At 53.4% G+C, this 19,885-nt stretch overlaps 1 protein-coding gene across 6 annotated transcripts; it reads left to right on the top strand.

Annotated features, from left to right (window-relative positions):
- The first annotated feature begins 280 nt into the window (after positions 1 to 280).
- INPP5K (inositol polyphosphate-5-phosphatase K) lies at positions 281 to 18,357 on the top strand. Of its 6 annotated transcripts, none has more exons than XM_027130583.1 (12): positions 281 to 717; positions 2,522 to 2,629; positions 2,961 to 3,069; positions 6,217 to 6,333; positions 6,684 to 6,859; positions 7,434 to 7,545; positions 8,250 to 8,359; positions 16,085 to 16,271; positions 17,136 to 17,273; positions 17,544 to 17,627; positions 17,797 to 17,901; positions 18,093 to 18,357. In XM_027130583.1, the coding sequence occupies exons 1-12, from the start codon at positions 671 to 673 to the stop codon at positions 18,150 to 18,152; spliced, it is 1,353 nt and encodes a 450-aa protein (XP_026986384.1). In that variant the 5' UTR covers positions 281 to 670; the 3' UTR covers positions 18,153 to 18,357. The 6 variants fall into 6 exon arrangements, with proteins under 6 accessions (XP_026986384.1, XP_026986382.1, XP_026986383.1 ...); XM_027130581.1 differs by having other exon boundaries at positions 2,396 to 2,629; XM_027130582.1 differs by lacking the exon at positions 17,544 to 17,627 and having other exon boundaries at positions 2,396 to 2,629.
- The last annotated feature ends 1,528 nt before the right edge of the window (positions 18,358 to 19,885 follow it).

The raw sequence follows: 19,885 nt of genomic DNA, 5'->3' as shown, positions 1-19,885 counted from the left end.
AGTTTGAAGAGCGGAAAACACTTGAACGTGAGAGTGGAGAATGGAGGCGCTCACTGACCAAGAGGAGAGAGATTACCTGTAGTTGGGAAAGAGACTGGATTACAGGCCGGACAGTGGGTGGCTGCGCCGCCTCCCCTCGCCTTCTGCCCCTAGGGACGTTGGGAACCTGGAGGGAGACGACGCCGAGGGCCGAGACCTCACGTTCTGTGCTAGTGAAACGCGACGCGCCGGGGCGGGGCGAGGCGGCGGCTTCCGCCGGAAAACGGCCCCTCCAGGCCGACCTCGCGCGAGGCACGCTGGGAGCCGCCTGGGCGGTGTCTGGGCCACGGCGCGCCCCGGCCCCTGGGCGGGGCAGTGTTGTATCGGGGTCTGGTGACACGAGGACACGCCTCTCTTACGTCCCCGTCCCCTAGGCCCCTTTCCCCTCAGCCTTTCACCGTTTCGCGCTCCTTGAAGAGTTCCGCCTCTTCCCCCCGAGCCCGCCACCCAGAGCCCTCCGTGCCCTCAGACCCCGCCTCTTACGGAAGCCGAAGCGGAGGGCCTAAATCCGGAAGAAAAACAATCGGGAGAGGGAGCTGGCCGGCGGCACCTGCTGCCAGAGGCGGGCAGATTGGGCCAGGACAGGCTGCGGCGGGGAGACGCGAGCCGGCCGGGCCACCGCGTGGGGACGATGACGGCCATGAACCCACAGACCGAGCTGAGAGTCAGGACGCTCAGGTGAGGAAGGCGACTGCGGGCAGGCCGGCCTGCTCGGGGCGGGATCACTGCCTCCGACCCAATCGGGGCTGCGGGTCTGGGGCAGAACCAGACTGGGAGAGAAGGGGCCAGACCTACAGGGCTGCTTCTGGTTCTGAGACCCCCCACATTCTCCCAGGCCAGTATCGAGAGGGCTGTGTTGGGTCGAACCCCGCGCCCCCTCCAAACTCAGGCCACCAAGTTCTTGCCCACTTGGACGCCCCAAGCAGGTGGCCCAGTTGGGTTCTGGAGGAGGCAGCAGTGTTGGGCTGTTAGAAGTTAAAAACATAACGAAGCACTCTCCCCTTAGCTCTAGAGTAGAAACCTTGTTCTTACTTTGGATCAGCACATACATCATGGGGTCTGCCTGACCCCGTTGTGACCTCCTGAAACCCAAAATCAGATTTAGATAAGATCCTTTAGTGAAGTGATAATAGCCTGGTCTCATGCTTGTTCTTTAACGAGGAACAACGCTAATCACCAACTTAGTGCCGGTCACGATGCAAGGATTTGCTGCTAATCGTGGGACCTAAAAGTGGGAACAAGAAATCCCGGCTTTGGCTCTCCATCCACTTAGAGCAGGTCCCTGGGAAAACAAGGAGCCTTAGAGTAAAAGAGCTGCCTCTTAATCCTCCGTTGGACAGCAGGGGGAGACCGTAAACAAACGAAGCACGGAACCTCTGGCTGAGTGCCTGGGAAGGTGGTTATTGTATTGTTTTGTTGATGTTCATATGGAGGGGCAGGAAGTTGCTTTAAGCTGGCCAAGAATTTCTTCAATTTGTGCTCTTTAGAACATGGACCTCTAAGAACAGGGTCTGGTGGAGAAAAGATGTTTAAGGACATCCTAACCTTTCCTTCCGCCCTCTGCCCCCATTCTGCATCTTCCACTGTTACAGGTCCTCCTCCTTACGGTGTGCCTAGGACTCACCTGAGGCTTGGTGGTTCTTCTTGGTCTCTGCAGGGTTTGTAGCCCCTGCCTGTTCTGTACTCAGCACAATCTGGGGGCTTCCTGGGAGCATTACTGTAACTATTCAAATGAAGAGATTTGCAAGTCTGTCCATCCCCTGAGCTGCTGATTAGATCTGTTGTTTCCCTAGGGTTTATGTGAAGCTGAGGTGGATGTTATCTAACTGATGACTTTTCCCAAAAGAGGGTAGAGTCTTGAGAGAGATGTTGAGAAACCTGTTATTTAGAATCTTCTTAGGCTCTTCTGAAATGCTTGGCAGAATTGGTTGTGCTCCAGAGATGAGTGAGGAAGGAAATGTGGTGCTGTTATCTCTGTTATTTTTGAAATTCCCATCTTGCAGTACTAAGGCCTCTCACAAGGTGAAAACTGAACCTCCAGAATCTTTCTGGTGGTTGTAGGATCCCGTGGATTGAAGAGTGGGGGCGGAAAGTTGCTTACTGAGCCATAGATGAAGGGCTGGTGGAATTAATAAATTCCTGACGGTCCACCCCATCCACACCCCTTCCCTTGCCTGACTCCGAAACCTTCAGCCCCACTTTGGCAGCTCTCCTAGTGTCAGCAGCACCAGTGCTGCCAGGTGTAGGGAACTGTACGCCTGCACGGAGGAGCCAATCCAGGGTGGGAATTTCCTGCTTTGGGGACAGAGCTGAAGATGAAGGGCTTGTAGTTCAGTGGCCCTGTTCCCTCCACCAGATGCAGAAACACAACATTTCCCATTCAGACTACAGCGGATTGTGGTGCAGCCGTTAGCAGGCGCAGCCCCCTGTCTGTTACCTGGATGAGGGCTCATCCTCCTTCCTCCATGGCTTCCCTTCTCAGCATACATGTCGTGACATGGAACGTGGCCTCTGCAGCACCCCCTCCAGACCTCAGTGATCTGCTTCAGCTGAACAACCTGAACCTGAATCTGGACGTGTATGTCATTGGGTAGGTGTCTGCAGGGCCCGTCACGCATCCCTATATCTGAGATCAGGTAAGCCTGACCAGTCCCAAGTTGTCCCTGTGGGGAACCGCTGTAACCTGTACGCCCTCACTCTGGAGTCTGAAGGCCAGGAGCTTTCAGCCTGCATCAGGGCCAGGCAGTGTCTGTTGTCCTGGATCAGCAATGGCAAGGGGTTGGCAGTCAACAGCCAGGGGAGGGAGAGACCATGGTCATGAGAGCCCAAGGCTGGAAAGTCGGCTGAGGGCAGTGCTAAATGTCTGCGGCAGAGGCAGCGCCCTCCGGGCCAGGGGGAAGCCTCTGACCTGGGATGGGCAGTTTGCAGGAAATGAACTGTGGGATCATGAGCCTCCTTTCTGACACTGCCTTTGAAGACCCATGGAGCAGTTTCTTCATGGATGTGCTTTCCCCTCTGAGCTTCGTCAAGGTAACTTACAAGTTCATGGGCCATTGGGAAATGTGTCTCACCTCGTATCACTAATCCCTAGTCCTTTGGTCTCCCACTCCAGCTTTCATGCTGTTTCCCTTTTATTTAAAGGCCCAAACCTCAGTTGCACGTGGCTCCCTGGGGCTCCTGCCTGCCTTGTGTGTTCAGAGGTAGCTGGAGCTGAGCTGGAACCCCAGGGGCTAGTTTAAGACCTTGATATTTTTCAGGTTAGGAGAATTCCTTGGGGAGGTGCAGCAGGGCTTAGTAACACCTCAGTGCCTACCCCACCCCCTGCCTCCAATCTCTACTCTCAGGCCCAGCCTGAAATCTCAGAGCATAATACCTGCCACCATCTATCGAGTGCTTACTTGGTGTTAAGCATTATAAGCAAACTCTTTATATGCGTTATTTAAAAATCTTAACTCTTTTGAAATATGGGTATTATACAGGTAAAACCAAGACTCAGAGGTTTCACAGGATATCTGGGGTTCAGATCCAGATCTTTCAAACTTAATAACCCATGTTCTTGGCTTCTGCACTTTATTGCTGTACTGATGATCTCTAAGGCTGACAGGTATCCCACGACTCGCCTGCTGGTATCAGAGGGTATCCTCTGATCATAAGGGATATGCACCTCAAATTCTCAGGGGCGAAGAGGTTAGGAGAGGGGACACAGGTGTGGAGGGAAAAGGTTCTCAGTCTGTAGGGCCAGTATTCTTTGGGGAATCTTTAGACCATAGGAGCATCTACAGGAAGGCTCTAGATTGCTGGATCTCACCCTTCTGCCCTGCACAGCCAAGGGATGAAACACACTCCCACTCAAAATACCTCCAAGAAGCAATGCTTCCTGGAAATACCAGAATTCCTTTCTTCCCTTCCCTGGGTGACTGGATTTCTTCAGAATTAATTCTGTTACCCTAGTTTGCCTAAGGGTGCTGAAGCAAGAGCTGTGAGTCCTCCCGAGGAGGGCAGAGCCAGGAGGACGGCAGACAAAGTTTTGGTCCTGCTGCTGAGGCTAAAAAATGCCAGCCCCCAAGCCCTTGGCGCCCTCCACATCACACTCGGGCCTCTTGCTGCAGACTTGGAGCTGGACCTTCTCGGAGGGCAGAACCGCTTCTCTCTCACCACCCACTCCCTTTCCAAGACTGGCGGCCTCCTTGTACCTTGGCTAACTGGCAAGGGATTGGCAGGATGGAATTGAGCCAAGGAAGTGAGCTCATCTTGCGGCATGGACACAGCTCATTCTATCCATGCGGCCTCCCAAGGTTGGGAGAGCAGCCTGAGGGCCTGGCACCCAAAGCAAATGACCTTTCTTCCCCAGGCCGAGAGTGGAGGTGAAGGGCGAGCCCTGCCTGCAGCCTATTCCTTAGCCAGAAGTTGCCAGCCACGGGTTGAGAAGCCTGGGGCTGACCCCCTTGGCCGGCTCCTAGGCTCCCAGCCACCTCCCTCTAGTCCCTTCCTTAGCTCCTCCTACTTCATTTCCTCCACTGGAACTTCCCCTCGAGCCTCCTGCCTTTCCCCACAGCCCCACCCCCACCTCCATCCTCCCTGCACCACGCCCCCTTCCCTGCGGCTTCTCAAAGCGAGCTGGTGCCTTTGTGGTAGAGCCCATCGCCCCAACCCACTCTATGGGTTCAGATTCAGCTTGAAACTCTTCCTGAATCTTTATCAGCTCCCTGGGAGTCAGTCCCTCTTAGTCCAGCCCTTCGCCCACTTCCATTGTCATATTTGCATGCGAAGGGGAGAGACCGAGACCGGGGATGGAGAGTGAGGCAGGGGACACATCTGTAGCAACCTCTGCCGAACCCTAGTTTCTCACACCTCCCTTCCTCGGTCTTGGATTTGGGGTTCCCCCTGCTTTGACTCCTCCACCGTCCCAGAGCTCCTGGCCTGTGGGATCAAGTTTCATAATTCCTGGAAGGCCCCAGTACACACTCCCCACCCGGGGATTTCCTCCTTGGCCTCTGCACCTCATGCTCCGGAAATAGCTACTCGGGTGGTGGGTGTAGACAGCCTGCAGCTGAGAGAGAGGGTCACTGGCCCATTCCCACCCCACCTCCGCGGCCACAGAGAGCAGGGATTTTGGCAGTCCTGGTCCTTTGAATATCCAGGTAGTCCTACTGGTTCCTTAGTCTCCTTGAGCCTCGGTCCTTCGGTGCTGCCTTGAAGGGTTGGCTAGAAGATTAAATGAGCAAGGCAGTGTGTCAGTGGACGGTAGCTACTCTCCCCAATCTGTGAACACACGTCCTCTGTGCTCGCTCTCATCCCCTCTGCGTGGCCTTCGTACACACCAACTGCCCACGGTCTATATTATTTTTCAGTAGCATTTTCTTAATTTTTTTCCACTGAGCTATAATGTATACAGAAATTAAGTCTACAGTTTGATGGATTTTCTTTTTTTTTTTTTTGGCCACGCCACACAGCATGTGGAATCTTAGTTCCTTGACCAGGGTTGGAACCCGTGCCCCCTGCAGTGGAAGCTCAGAGTCTTAACCACTGGACCACCAGGGAAGTCCCCAGGTGGATTTTTATATGTATATGCAGAACATGTTACCACTGGTCAAATCAAGATACAGAACATTTTCAGCACCCTAGAAGGCTCTCTCATGCTTCTTCCCTGCGTTTACTTTCAAGAATCCCTAAACCAAAAAAATAATAGCTGCCAGTTAATCCAGCATCTTTGAGATAGAGTCCTGCTTTATTAATGAGAAGATAGGCTGAGACTTGCCCAGTATCAAATACTAAGAGCCCGAGCTGGGATTTGAACCCAGATCTGGCCCTTAGCCACTGTCCCATAGAGCATCTTTGAAGTTCTTTGAGCCCCGGCGCACAGTACCCAATGGAAACTCAGGAGGACACTGAGGAGAAGAGCACCTGACCGTGCCTGGGCCAGGGCCGAGGAGTCGGTGACTTCCTGATGGCAGTGGGTCCCTGGCAGCCTTGTCTTCTCTGCCCTCCACCCCCAAGCCCAGGAGCAGAAACTGGAACTTGCTTAGCTTCCAGAATGCATCATTTGGTAGCTGAGACTCCATCTGCAGAGATCCCATAGACCCCTGGGGCAGGACATCCATGTGGATCAGGGCTCTCTAGAGCGCCCAGCACAGGGCCTGGAGGGACACAAATGACCATTGCCCCTCTGTCCTGCAGGTCTCCAGTGTCCGCATGCAGGGGCTTCTCTTACTGATCTTTGCCAAGTATCAGCATTTGCCCTTTATCCAGATCCTCTCTACTAAATCCACCCCCACTGGCCTCTTCGGGTACTGGGTAAGGACTGAGCTGTTGTGTGAGTCAAGAGCTGGGGGGCCGTCTCACTGGGATGGGCAGGGCTGGGGGCTTTAGAGCTGGGCAAATGAAAAAGGGGGTGAAATGAATCTTGGCACTCTGTCCAGGCCAGCGCCCTGCATAGCCACCTTCCCGCCTCAGGGGGGCTTAGCATCCCTAGGATGGCAGGTGGATGAGCTGGGCTCTGTGGATGGAGAGGCCACTCTGGGAGCTGAGTGTCTGACTCTGGGAGATCCTACAGGAGGTGAGACCATCTGCCCTCAGGTCTAGGATGGGGAAAGAGAGGTGTGTCCCCCCTAGAATGGCTTCCCACCCTTTTGCCCACCTACCAGGGGAACAAAGGGGGTGTCAAAATCTTCCTGAAGTTTTACGGCTACTATGTCAGCATCGTCAACTGCCACCTGCCCCCCCACGTGGCCAACAATGACCAGCGGCTGGAGCACTTTGACCGGATCCTGGAGATGCAGAATTTTGAGGCACAGGATGTCCCCAACATCCTGGACCACGAGTGAGCATGCCGTTGTGAACTGCAGCCCCTGCCCTCTCCCCCAGGCCAGCCCAGGCAAGCACGCTCTGCCCGGTCACTGCTCCCCAGCCAGAGGCAGTCTGCCCCATCTCCCACCCTCTCCCAGCCTCTTTCCTGACACACCATCTGCTCTCCTATGCAGCTTTGCCTCCCTGAGGTCTGGAACACCTTCCCTTTCCCTGGCCCCTCTGCCCTGCCTGGAAACTCTGGGCACTTCCGAACATCCCAGGTCAAGAACCTCGTGGTTCCTGAGGTCCCCGGAAGGGCTGGTTCTCAGCCTTGCCTGGTGCCCAGTTGAGGAGGGAGGGCTAGAGCCTGCTCCATATTTGCCGCGTGCCCCTTGGGGCTCATCTCTTCGGCTTAAATGGTGGCGGGGTGGGGGCCGTGAGAACAGTCCCGTTGGGCCCTGCTCTTGTCTTCACCTGATCTTCTCACCCACCTCTCGAGCTTTCTGCTCTCCCGCAGCCCTGCAGTGAGCGGCCAGAACCCCTGTGGTCCTGCCTTTTCTGACCTCGTCACAAACCTTCAGGCCGCCTGCTTTCCTTTCTTTCTGAAGCCTCATTCTCTGGTTTGGAGACATGAACTTTCGGATTGAGGACTTTGGGTTGCACTTTGTTCGGGAATCCATAAAAAATCGGTGCTACAGTGACCTGTGGGAGAAGGATCAGGTATCTGATGAGGGGAGGGCCGCGAAGGGTGGTCTGAGCCCGTGGTGGGTGGAGGTCAACATGAGATGTGGGGAGGTTCTCTAGTGCCTGTTCTGCTTTCCCAGGCTGCCCGAGTCCCTGTTCCCAGGCAGGGTGGGGTCTAATAGGGCTTCACCTCTGCGGGTAGGGCAGCCAGTCCTGTCCGGCCGCCCCGGTCTCCAGCTGGAGAAGCGAGGACGCAGGGTGTGCATGAGATTAGGGAGCGAGAAGGGCTTCGGCCTGCTGTGGCCCTGCACCATCGCCAGCCCTCTTGTGTCCCTGTTGTCTTTCCCACCCCCAGCCTGGCTTGCCTCCTAGAGGATGAGATACCACCCCTTTGGGGTACCCTGGCTACCCCAGCCTCCCCTCTGACACACGTCTGCTGGTGGCTGCCAGGGAGATGGAATTTAGAGCCTGGTCCCTGTAGTCCAAGAACTGGGAAAGGGCAGGCAGCTGCCTCCCCTGGGACCGTGGGGTAATGTTTGCAAAAGGATCCAGCTGATCTCCCGGGGGTGAGGGCGCCGGGGGCTGGTGTGCCGAGGCTGCCGCTGGGGCAGTGAGGAGGTGGAGTGGCCGGGTTTGACTCTTGCCCCACTGCGATGGCATGTGCCAGCCCTTGACTGGAGCGTGGTGCCAGGCTGTTGGGGCAGGACTGCTGGGAGATGGGACTGTGCCTTTCCCTCCAGCTCAGCATTGCCAAGAGACACGACCCGCTGCTCCGGGAGTTCCAGGAGGGCCCCCTGCTCTTCCCGCCCACCTACAAGTTTGATAAGAACTCCAGCAACTATGACACCAGGTGAGGGGGCTCCACCAGGAGAGGATCAGCCTGTCGCAGATCTGGGCCTGGGAAGTCAGATCGTGCTGGCCCTAGTGGCACTGGGAGCTGCCTCCGAATAGAAGTGTCGGGGAAGCAGGAATAGATCCAGCCATCACCTCTCAGGAGTGGCACCACCCGCCCCCCTCGTGAGATGCTGACCGTGGGAGCTGACCAGATTGTCCGCAGAGAGAGCAGGAAGGGGAGACACACTGCTGGTAGGAATAGGGGTTGGGGTCAGGGCAGGTAGAGCCAAAGGGGAGGGAAGACAGTTGATTGCTGACTTGAGGGGACTGTACTTCAGCATTCTGGGAACCCCTGCCCCAGAATGTTGTCCCTGTTGTCCCCGCTCCCCAGGACTTTCTAATCCTACCCAGACAGGGGGCAGAAAGCTTGGCTCAGCCAATTCCTGGTATTACATAGCCCTGCCCCAGCTGTGAGTGGGTCGGGTACTATTTAGGAAGGTGAAGTAGTAGTTGTCAGGGGAGCAGTTAATGGGGAACGATGTAGAGATAGTGCATCTGGTAGTTACAAGCACAGCTCTGCCCTTCATCAACTGTATGACCTTGGACACGGTATTTAAGTCTCAATTTTGTCATCTATAAAACGGGGATGATAACAATACCTATTTCATGAGACTGAAGATTAAATGAGACCTTGCATGTGCCCAGACCAGTGCCTGGCATCCGGTAAGCACTGTGATAACTGCTGTTGTTATTTTTATTTTATTTTATCATTTATTTTTTTATAAATTTATTTATTATTTATCTTTGGCTGTGTTGGGTCTTCGTTGCTGCAAGCGGGCTTTCTCTAGTTGCGGCGAGCGGGGGGCTACTCTTTGTTGCGGTGCATGGGCTTCTCATTGTGGTGCCATCTCTTGTTGCGGAGCACGGGCTCTAGGCGCTCGGGCTCAGTAGTTGTGGCACGTGGGCTCAGTAGCTGTGGCTCGTGGGCTCTAGAGCATAGGCTCAGTAGTTGTGGCGCACGGGCTTAGTTGCTCCGCAGTATGTGGGATCTTCCCGGACCAGGGCTCGAACCCGTGTGCCCTGCATTGGCAGGCGTATTCTTAACCACTGCGCCACCAGGGAAGTCCCTATTGTTATTTTTAGATTCGTGTCTTTAGGTGGCAGTTTTACTGAAAACTTTTCTCAGAAGCTGAGAAAGGACTAAGTGACCACCAAAACCTTAGGCTTAGGCAGAGGGGCAAAAGTAGCTCTGGCAAGAGGTCCCTGGCCCAATTTAGGGCAAGGATCCTCATCTCTTTGAAGAAAAAGAACCCCCTACATGTTATGAGGCTCTTTGTTTCAGCTGGAGCAGCTCCTTCACGTATTCCCCTAGCAACACTGTCTTATGAGGGAGGTAGGAGGCGCCTCCAGGGCGACACAGGCCTCTGGGATTTAGCAGGTGAGTAGGTATGTCCACAGCCAGCCTGGGGTGAGAGGAAGAGCTGCTGGCCCAGTGCTGGAAGCCATGTGGCAGAGCCACGATGTCCCCACCAAGCAAGGGGGAGAGCATGAGCCATTTCAGGTGTGTGGAGCAAGACAGAGTGGGGTCACAGCCAGGACAGTGCACACAAGAAGAGGGCACGAACGCTGGAAACAGGGTCCAGCCTGAGCTACAGTATAAGCCAGAAAGAAGGGAGGAGGTCAGGCTCCAGCTGGCCTGCTGGCCGGGTCCACAGCCGACAGTCTCCCCAGCCATCCATTGGAAATGAAGGTCCAATGGACTCACTGTGGAAATTGTCAGGCCTCAGTGGGACAGGCTGGGGCCTTGGGGGCTGGGACCCTCTACCAGTTGACTTCAAAACCTCACTTGCCAGCAGGAAGAGAGCTGCTGACAGACCGTATGGCCAGGTGTCCCTGTGCCCACACCCCTGGTTATGGGAGGGAAATCAGCAGGAGACTGGAAGTTACTGAGATGGCCTAGAGAGGCTCAGATGTTCAAGGTCTTACCCAGGTGGCTCAGCTAGCGATGGCGGAGCTGGGGCTCAGACCCAATTCTCTGGACTGTGTTGCCCACGATGCCTTCCTCTAGCCCACAGTGCCTCTGGATTCACAGCCAGTCTTGCCAGCAGCAGCAGAAAGGAGGGCAGGATTGGGATAGCAAAGCCTTGTTAAGGAGAAGGCAGATATTATTTCCACATAATAGGTATAATCCACATTGTGACTGACATTATTGAGTGCTGACCATGGGCCAGGCATTGTGCAGAGTGCTTTGCCCGCATCACTTCACTTCATTCATACTGTATCTTCATTAGGTAGACTCCATTGATACTGACTTTTTACATATAAGGAAACTGTCTCAGAAGATCTAAGTAAGGTAGTAACAGAGTAAGTGACGGAGCAGGAATTTGAACTGGAGTCTGTGTGAATCCAGTTCCCCTTGCCTGGAGCCCAGGAAATGAAGGAATGTCTGGACAGGAACAGGGGGCCTTATGGGGGGACATCGTAACTGAAATATTCCCATCTGGGAGCTCCTGCGGTGGGCAGGGCCGGAGCCCCACATAGTGAACAGAAACATTCCTGTCTGATCAGTCTGTTATTCATCCTGAAAGCCCAGTTCAGACATCATCTGAACCATCTGAAAAGCCTTTCCTGACCCTTGCCCGTTTCACTGAGAGTTCTCTCCTTCCCTTATGCTGCCTGCAAGCCTTGCACACACCATGCTTTCAGTGTTGCTTTTAAGACACAGTGTGCCTTTCTTGCTGTGCTATGAATGCCCAGTGCACAGAGACTGGATCTGATTTATGACCGTCCCTGGTGTGTAGCGTAGTGCCTGGCATATGTTTAAACTGGGAGCCTGAGAGGACAAAAGGAAAAGATAAGGTATTTAAGGAGCAGAGGGACCCACCCAGAGTGAGAGAGCCAAATAAACACTCTCAAGTCCAGGAGTTGGCCCATAGAAGGTTCCAGAACTCTGTGTGGAAGTGCCGAAGGAGGGTAAAGCAAATGGTAAGGAAGCGGGCAGCTGAAGCCAGGAGGAGTCAATGAGAGTTATTGTCAGGGAGGCAGAAAGGAGCGCAGGCATTCTGATCAGTCAGCAGCGCTGCTGAGAGGCATCTCGAGTGGAGTTGACCCGCTGCACAGAGGGACTGAGCTGCATGCAGGGCATGGTACGGAGCTCTGCCCAGCCTCGGCAGCGTCCCGGAGCCAAGATGTAATGAGAAACGAGGTCAGCTCCATTACACGGGAGGGTGAAAGGGCTGAGGGCAGGAAATCCTATTAAAGTCAGGGATTGCAGTGGTTTTGTTACAGTCGACAGGAACCCAGTCCACCTCTTTGCTACGCAGTGAGCAGAGGATGTTATGATCAATCTATTCAAGGCTCGAGTCCAGAGTTCAGCGAGACACTTAGAAGCCATCTATAGGGAGCCGAAAGGAAAAGTGCTCTCAGACCCAAAAATGGAACACATCACTACTTTTGGGTCAGTACACTGGCTCAAGTTTTCTAGGCTCTTAAGCCAGGAGAATCCTGCAGAGCTACTTGGTTTTAATTTTTAGAAAGTAAAGACATACTACAGGCATACCTGAGAGATATTGCGGGTTTGGTTCCAGACCACCGCAGTAAGGCGAATATCACAATAAAGAGAGTCACACAAATGTTTTGGTTTCCTGATACATAAAAAAGTTATGTTTAAAAAAAAAAAGTTATGTTTACACTATACTGTAGTCTGTTGAGTGTGCAATAGCATTATGTCTAAAAAAATGTACATACCTTAATTTAAAAATACTTTATTGGTAAAAAAATGCTAACCATCATCTTAGCCTTCAGCAAGTCGTAATTTTTTTTGCAATAGTAACATCAAGGATCACAGATCACTGTAACAATTACAACAATAATGAAAAAGCTTGAAATATTATAAGAACTACCAAAATGTGACTCAGAGACATGAAGGGAACAAATGCTGTTTGAAAAATTGTGCTAATGGTCTTGCTCAATGCAGTGTTGCCACAAACGTTCAATTTGTAAAAATCACAATATCGGCGCAGTACAAGAAAAGCGAAGCACAAGGAAACGAGGTGTGCCTGTAATCTCCAGATATAATTCTTGTACTCAGTCACGACCATTCAGCCAAAAAAAGCATTAGTGATGGGACTTCCCTGGTGGCGCAGTGGTTAAGTATCCGCCTGCCAATGCAGGGGACACAGGTTCAAGCCCTGGTCCAGGAAGATGCCACGTGCCACGGAGCGACTAAACCTGTGCGCCACAACTACTGAGCCTGTGCTCTAGAGCCCGTGAGCCACAACTACTGAAGACCGCACGCCTATGCCTACAGCCCATGCTCCGCAACGAAGAGTAGCCCCTGCTCGCAGCAATGAAGGCCCAACATGACCAAAAATAAAATAAATAAGTAAATAAATTTATTTTTAAAAAAAAAGCATTAGTGAGACCCGGCTCTGGTGACACACAGTGGGAATTGGCCACCACTGGCAAGCTGGAGGAGACAGGTGCAGTGGAAGGAGCACTGACTCTAGTCAGCAACATGGGCAGGCACCCAGCTCCCACCTGCATAGGGTGACCTCGCTCAACTTCAGTGTCCTGGAGAAGAAGGAAAATGTGACCCGTGGCATTCTTCCAGTGTTGGGAGGATTGGAACAGTCTGATGCACAGAAGGACCCCGTGTTTAGTTATTATTAGGAATGGAGAACTGGGGGAAATGTATAATATTTAGTTGGTACATATTTATTTTGCTTATTTGTTCCTCTTGTGTGTTAAACGAGCTCGTCAACGACTTTGACAATCCCATTTAGCAGATCCCCAGTTGCCTGGCGTATAATAAGGGCTCAGTAAAGCTCACTGAAAGAATGAACAATACAGGTGCCCAGTGATGAGTGTGGACCAGTCCATGGAAAAGGAGGAAAGGGAGACAGGCTGAAGTCCCAAGGAGGAAGCAGAGCCAAGCTGAGGTACTGAGGGGGAAGGAGAGTCAGGCTGTGGTCAGGACTTGGGGAGGATCCTGACGGGACAGCAAGTATGGGCTCTTGACCATAATAGGGAAGTGGAGGCGGGGAGGATGCTTTGAAAGGGAGAGTGGTACATTCATGTGGTTCATTACCAAGTTTTAAGAATTGCTAGGCACTGAATGTCCAAGATTGGTTTGGAGATTGAGTGTCTGTTGTCTCTGGGATGGGAATACCACATTCCGATTATCCCCTGAACACTTCTCAGAAGAGTGAAGGATTCAAACAACCCAGGAGCCCCGAGCAGAGGTGGTTTAGCCAGTTCCCACTTCTTGACCACTCCCTCGACAATGTTTCTTTGAAGTAAGCACTGTTATCACCCCATCTTAAGAGTGGAAGAAACTGAGGTTTGGAGTGATGAAGTCACTTGCCCAAGGGCAGAGCTTTTTTTTAAACTAAGTTACTGGTTTGTTGTAAAAGGATATAACTCAGAAGCAGGCAGATGGAAGAGATGTATAGGACAAGGTATGGGGAAGGGGAAGGAGCTTCCGTGCCCTCTCCAAAGGCACCACTCCCCAGATTCACTAACCTGGAACCGCATAGCTCTTAATTAACAGGGGCAAAACCTTCCCCCAACTGGTCTCTGATACTAGAGTCAGTTCACCACCGAGGCACCATTCTGCCTCTATTGCTGGAAAACCATATTGCTATTGAAGTGATGGAAGTATACCAGAAAGGTTTGTTTAAAATAGTAAGTGAATAAAGCAGAAGACAAAAATAGAATTTCAAACTGATTATAAGCATATGAAACTGTATATGTTAAGATTAGGTAGGCAGGGCTTCCCTGGTGGCGCAGTGGTTAAGAATCCGCCTGCCAGTGCAGGGGACATGGGTTCGAGCCCTGGTCCACGAAGATCCCACATGCTGTGGAGCAACTAAGCCCGTGTGCCACAACTACTGAGCCTGTGCTCTAGAGCCCGTGAGCCACAACTACTGAAGCCCACGCGCCTAGAGCCCGTGCTCCGCAACAAGAGAAGCCACCGCAATGAGAAGCCCGCGCACCGCGACGAAGAGTGGCCCCCGCTCGCCGCAACTAGAGAAAGCCCGCGCACAGCAACGAAGACCCAATGCAGCCAAAAATAAATAAAAATAAAATAAATTATTTTAAAAAATGATTAAGTGGATATTTTTTGGGATAAATGGGCATTTTTTTTAAATACATTTTTCACTTTTTTAAACCATTTTATTTATTTTTTAAGATTTAATTTTATTTATTTTTGGCTCTAGGCATGCGGGCTTCAGTAGTTGTGGCTCGCGGGGTCTAGAGCACAGGCTCAGTAGTTGTGGCACACGGGCTTAGCTGCTCGCACCATGTGGGATCTTCGTGGACCAGGGATCGAACCCGTGTCCCCTGCATTGGCAGGAGGATTCTTATCCACTGCGCCACCAGGGAAGTCCCTAGGTGGGCATTTTTGAGGAAAGAGAATGAGCTTGGGTTTTTTTTTTTTTTTAATTCTTTGGGTTTCACGAGCACTTCTTGAGTACCTACTGCATGACAGGCTCTGTGCTAATGCTGAGGATACACAGGAGACGCCAAGAGTCCGTCCTTACCTTCCAAGCTCACACGCTAACTGACAGGCTGACTGGGAAACAGTGAACTACAATATACTGTAATAGGAGATGTACTTATGTAGAATGCTTTGGAAGCAGAGAGGTCAGTGACAGCTTTATGACAAAAACAGCACCGGAACTGGGCCTCTCCCTGTGACAAAGGGAGTTATAGATAGCAAAAGCTGTAAGAGTAGAGGCCCAGAGGCTCGAGAGATTCACCATGGGGAGGTGGGTCTGGGGCAGAGGAGGGAGATAAGGTAGCACAAGGGGTGTCAGGCTCCTGTGCACCTTGAAAGCCACATTTGGAGACTTGAGCTTTATTCTGGAAGCAGTGAAGACTCCTTAAAGGTTTTAAAGCAGCGAATCATCTGACCAGGCTATATGGTCTCTCTTATGCCCGTCAGGGAAGCTGGTGAGTAAAGAACGGGTGGGAGGTCTTGACTCTTGAGAACAAAGCATCACGCTAGCCAGTATACGCAGAGAGTTTATGTTGTACGAAGCGTGGTGCTAAACATTGTTTGTGTTTCATCTCATTTAATCATCTCAGCAACCCTATGACATAACTGCTATTATCTCCTTTCTACAGATGAGGAAGCTGAGGCCTAAGAGGGGTTGGCCTGGTGATTAAGGGCACATGCTCTGTGGTCATGCTGCCTGGCCTTGAGTCCTGGCTCTACCACTCAGTGGCTGTGTGACTTTGGGAAAGTTACTTCCCCTCCAAGACTCATTTTCTCCACTTGTGAAGAGTGAAATAAATAGTTCTGGTTGCCGGCATGTAGTGAGCGTTCCCTAAATGCTTCCCTTTCCTTCCCTAAGGTCGGGTCTTCAGTATGGGGGAGGCCAAATTCCAGCTCAGGTCTGTCTCACTCCAAATTCCAAACCTCAGCTTCTTTGATGTTCTGCTGCTTTTGTTCAAGAAATAAGAAAGGCTTTGAATGGGATGTTTCTGAGTCACAATTGGATTGTGACCCTCTAGTCTACTGAGGGTCCTTGGCTAAGTCTGACAGAGGCCAGCATACTTCTGGTTCCATTGGACACCCTCCTGCCTGCTGCCATGCTGGTCTCCAGCTCTGGCCCAGGGTGATCTCGTGACTGCTGACAGGCCCTGGTGTTAGGGCATCCAGCAAGCTCGTGGGTCCCTTCCTGCTCACCTGCCACCCCTTCTCTCCCCATTCTTCCTCTCCTCCCACCCCCAGTGAGAAAAAGCGCAAGCCCGCGTGGACCGACCGCATCCTGTGGAGGCTGAAGCGGCAGCCCCAGGCCGCCATCCACACCCCGACGCTGTCAGCCCCCCACTTCACCCTGTTTCTGAGGAGCTACGTCAGCCACATGCTGTACAGCGTCAGTGACCATAAGCCTGTCACCAGCACCTTTGACTTGGAGGTAAATTTCTGGGCTGCCCAGCACTTGGCAGAGGAGCAGCCATGCTGGGCCACATCCCCAGACCCTCCTGCCCTGGGCTCTCATGTCAGCAGATGCCCCAGGGGAGACCTGTGGGAGGACATGATTGCCTTTCCTCCCGGGTCAGGTATCCCAGCTCTTCTTAGGAGCTGTTGATGGCTCTGTCAAAAATGTGTTCAAACCCTTTGTCAGTAGGTTTCCATTTCCTCTTAGTACTGTCCCCTGGGGCTCCTGAGTTCCATTATGCTTATTACCTACCATGTGAAATATGACTTGCTTTCATTTGTCCTACACCTATCGGGCTCAGGTTGCAAAGGGAGCCCCCTCCATCCTTGTATCTTGCCATCTCATGACTAAGGCAGTGTTCACCTCCTTTGAGCTGCTGGCTGCCCTCTTACTGTTTGTCTGTCTTTATACCACAGTGTCCCTTCACATGCCTATAGCTGTTCTCACCAGAGGCCCCCAAATTGGATTTGGGCCTTTGGGTCAGGAACCGTGAAGGGCCTGCGAGCAACTCCTTGGCTTCTTTCTTCAACCCGCCAGCGGCGCCCCTGATCTCCCCCACCCCGACGTTGCTCAGCACTTGGCTCTCTGCTTGATTACCCAGCTGGCCCCCAGTCTCGTCCTCCTGGCAGGGCCAGCCATCCCCGATCAGCCTTTGGCCCTTCTTTCCAGCTGGCCAGCCAAGGTCTGATACTCTAAGGGCAGCCTAGTAGAGTTCACCTGTGGGTGCCCCTCCATCCCTCCCCACTGACCCTGACCGTTGCAAGGGCACAGTAAGGACATTCATCTCAGGGAAGGGAATGATGCTGTGGGACTTCAACCCCTTCCCGCCCCTGTGTGTAGCTGAAGCCATTGGTATCTGCCCCACTGATCACCCTGCTGCCCGAGAGCCCGTGCACCACGGAGAGCGACATGCTGATCAGCTACGCCCTGACCGCAGACTTCCTCAGCAGCCCCTGGGACTGGATTGGCCTGTACAAGGTGACGTGGCAGGCGGGCAGGGAGCCCATCAGTCGCACCCCCCCCACCGGTTTATCTATTCTGAGTGCTCATGGGAGTTGGGCACAGAGACTGCAGAGCTACCCTCATCCACCCCAAGGGTCCTTGCCCATCGAGGGGCTAGCAGTGAAGGGGAAGAGGCAGGTGGTATGATGACCAGCCTTAGAAATGAGACCATCCTCTCCGTAGGACTTGACATGGGTCCCGTGTCCTCCCAGACCACTGACCACCTGCCCGATCCCCCTCCCACAGGTGGGGCTGCGCCACATTAATGACTACGTGTCGTATGTCTGGGTCAGGGACAACCAGGTCTCCTTCAGCGACGGGCTGAACCAGGTACCTGCCCCCTTTCCTGAGATAGGTATTCCACATCTCCAGCAGGGGGGCTTGTCTGACCTCTCCCCTGTCTTCTGGAAGGAACAGAGAGCTGGATACCTAGTCGCTGAGAGCTGAATGGGGCCTGGGGCCATGGAGCTGATCCACTTCCGTCTGTCCTTCCCTCCAGGTGTACATTGACATTAGTGACATCCGTGAGACTGAGGATCAGTTTCTCCTTTTTTACTATAGCAACAACCTACATTCTGTGGTGGGGATAAGCACACCCTTCAAGGTAATGGATGCTGGTGGGTAAGAGGAAGGGTAGCCCAGAAGACTTGAGCCCATCACCGGTTCCCTGAGGTCACGGGCCGAGGAGCCGACCCCTACCATGGAGCCGAAGCCTTTGGGGGACGGGGGAGACAGAAGGCACGGAGTGCAGCCTGCCCTCGCCCCTTCCACTCACTGCTTGTTTTACCCCTGCAGATCCAGCCTCGCTCCTTCTTGGCGGAGGGCCCCCTGGATGAAGCCCAACCACAGATCTGAGCCGGGATAGAGTGAATCCAGGGCGGAGGCTGGAGCTGGCAGCCAGCTCTGCCTACCACTGCCAGGAGTGCTGGGGGCCCAGCCCAGCCCCCTGAGGAGGCAGCGGTATCCTCCACCTCCCAGGGGGACCTCTAGCCACACTCCTTTGCTCTCTCCAGTCCAGATCTCTGGAATCGGCCCCTTAAATACAGGTTTTTGTTGCTGAGGTGTGAGTGAAACCAGCTAGTTTGTCAACAGTGAAGATCTACACAGTCCACTGGATGTGGGAAGGACCCTCCGGCTCGCGTCTCATTTCTTGATTTCCCCCACACACACTTCCAGTCCCGCCCCAGCAGGCCTGCCAGGCACATGCCCCATCTGGCACAGGCCTGCATTCTTTGTCACGCCACCCTGGGCCTTAGGCTGCCTGGGAGGGGGAGATGCTCCCATTTGTACAGGCTGCAGAGACTGGTTGGCCCACATAGCACTGGGTTCCAGGAGTCTTGGCATCTCGTCGCCTGTCCCCCTGAGGGGTGGGCAGAGGATCTGGGATCCCTGCTTTCAGCAGAAGCAGGTGACTAAGTAGGCAGGATGGAGGAGCCCTCCGCCCAGGCTCTTCTATAGGGGTTGTGGGCAGGCTGATGTGTGTCCTTCTGCCAGCAGCACACCCCCCCCCAACCCCCACAGCCGGCCCAAGGAGTCCAACTCAGGAAGTCCCAGGGTCTGAGCAGAAGATTGGACCCAGGTTCGCTTCTGCTAGTGGGTCAGGCTCCATGCCCCCAACCTGCCCTCTTGTGAAGGGCTGGAAGGTGGTAGAGGACCTACGGCCACAGACTTTTCCAGGGTCGTCCTTGCCCCATCCAGGTCATCTTCCCCTACCCTCGCCTGCCATCACAGGCCAGAAACCTGCCCTTTGTCTAGACCACTCTGGGACCTAGAAGTGGGGGCAGGCGGAGAGGAGAGTCAGAATCAAGATGTTCTGGAGAATCTGGCCCAGGGGTCTTCAGAGAGCATTCTCCAGATGCTGTGTGGACACGGCCCAGCCCCACTCCCACCATTTGCCTCCAGCCGCCGTTGACGCTACATCCTGTTTCCAAGGAGAAGACACCTCAGGGAGCCTGCTCTGTGACTATTAACGCCCAACCTATGACCTGAGACTGGGGGACACTCCAGTTGCTCTGCATTCCTACTTCACCCTGGGAGCCATCAGGAACTATCCCTTTGGCTTCTAGCAGGCCATGGCCATCTGTGTTCTGTGGCTGTTGCATTGGGGGATAATTAGAAACATGGCTTTTACACTTGTGACTCCTTCATGATAGTGGTGGGAACGGGCACACGTTCCTGGGCCCTTGCTAGACTCCAGGACGAGGGCCCTGTTATCCAGACTAGACTGTCTGAGGATGACAGATGTTGCCCAGATGGGAATGGGATGAGGTTCTGGGATGGCGGCCCTCTTAGTCCCTGGTCCAGGTGGGGCATGTCTGTTGGGCACTTCGTTTACTCTGCTGCTGAGCAGGTAGAATGGATTTCTTGGGGCTGAAGTCTCAGAAAATGTGCAAACTCTGCTCTCACCGATTCATCCCTCCTCACCCGGCACTCCCTCACACCTTAGTCTTGAGCCTTGCTTCTGGGTTAAGCTCTCCAAAAATGTCACCATCTCTTCTCTCTGCCCCACCTCTCCCCCAGATCCCTGTACCCTGAGGTCCCCACGATAACTTCTATCCCTGCCCCCAACACACACATACCCGAGGGAC

This window comes from Aethalodelphis obliquidens, unplaced genomic scaffold (genome assembly GCF_003676395.1).
Source record: "Aethalodelphis obliquidens isolate GAN/ISIS:26980383/991018 unplaced genomic scaffold, ASM367639v1 scaffold38, whole genome shotgun sequence".
Classification (NCBI taxonomy): domain Eukaryota; kingdom Metazoa; phylum Chordata; class Mammalia; order Artiodactyla; family Delphinidae; genus Aethalodelphis; species Aethalodelphis obliquidens.
This window is presented reverse-complemented; position numbering and strand designations above follow the sequence as displayed.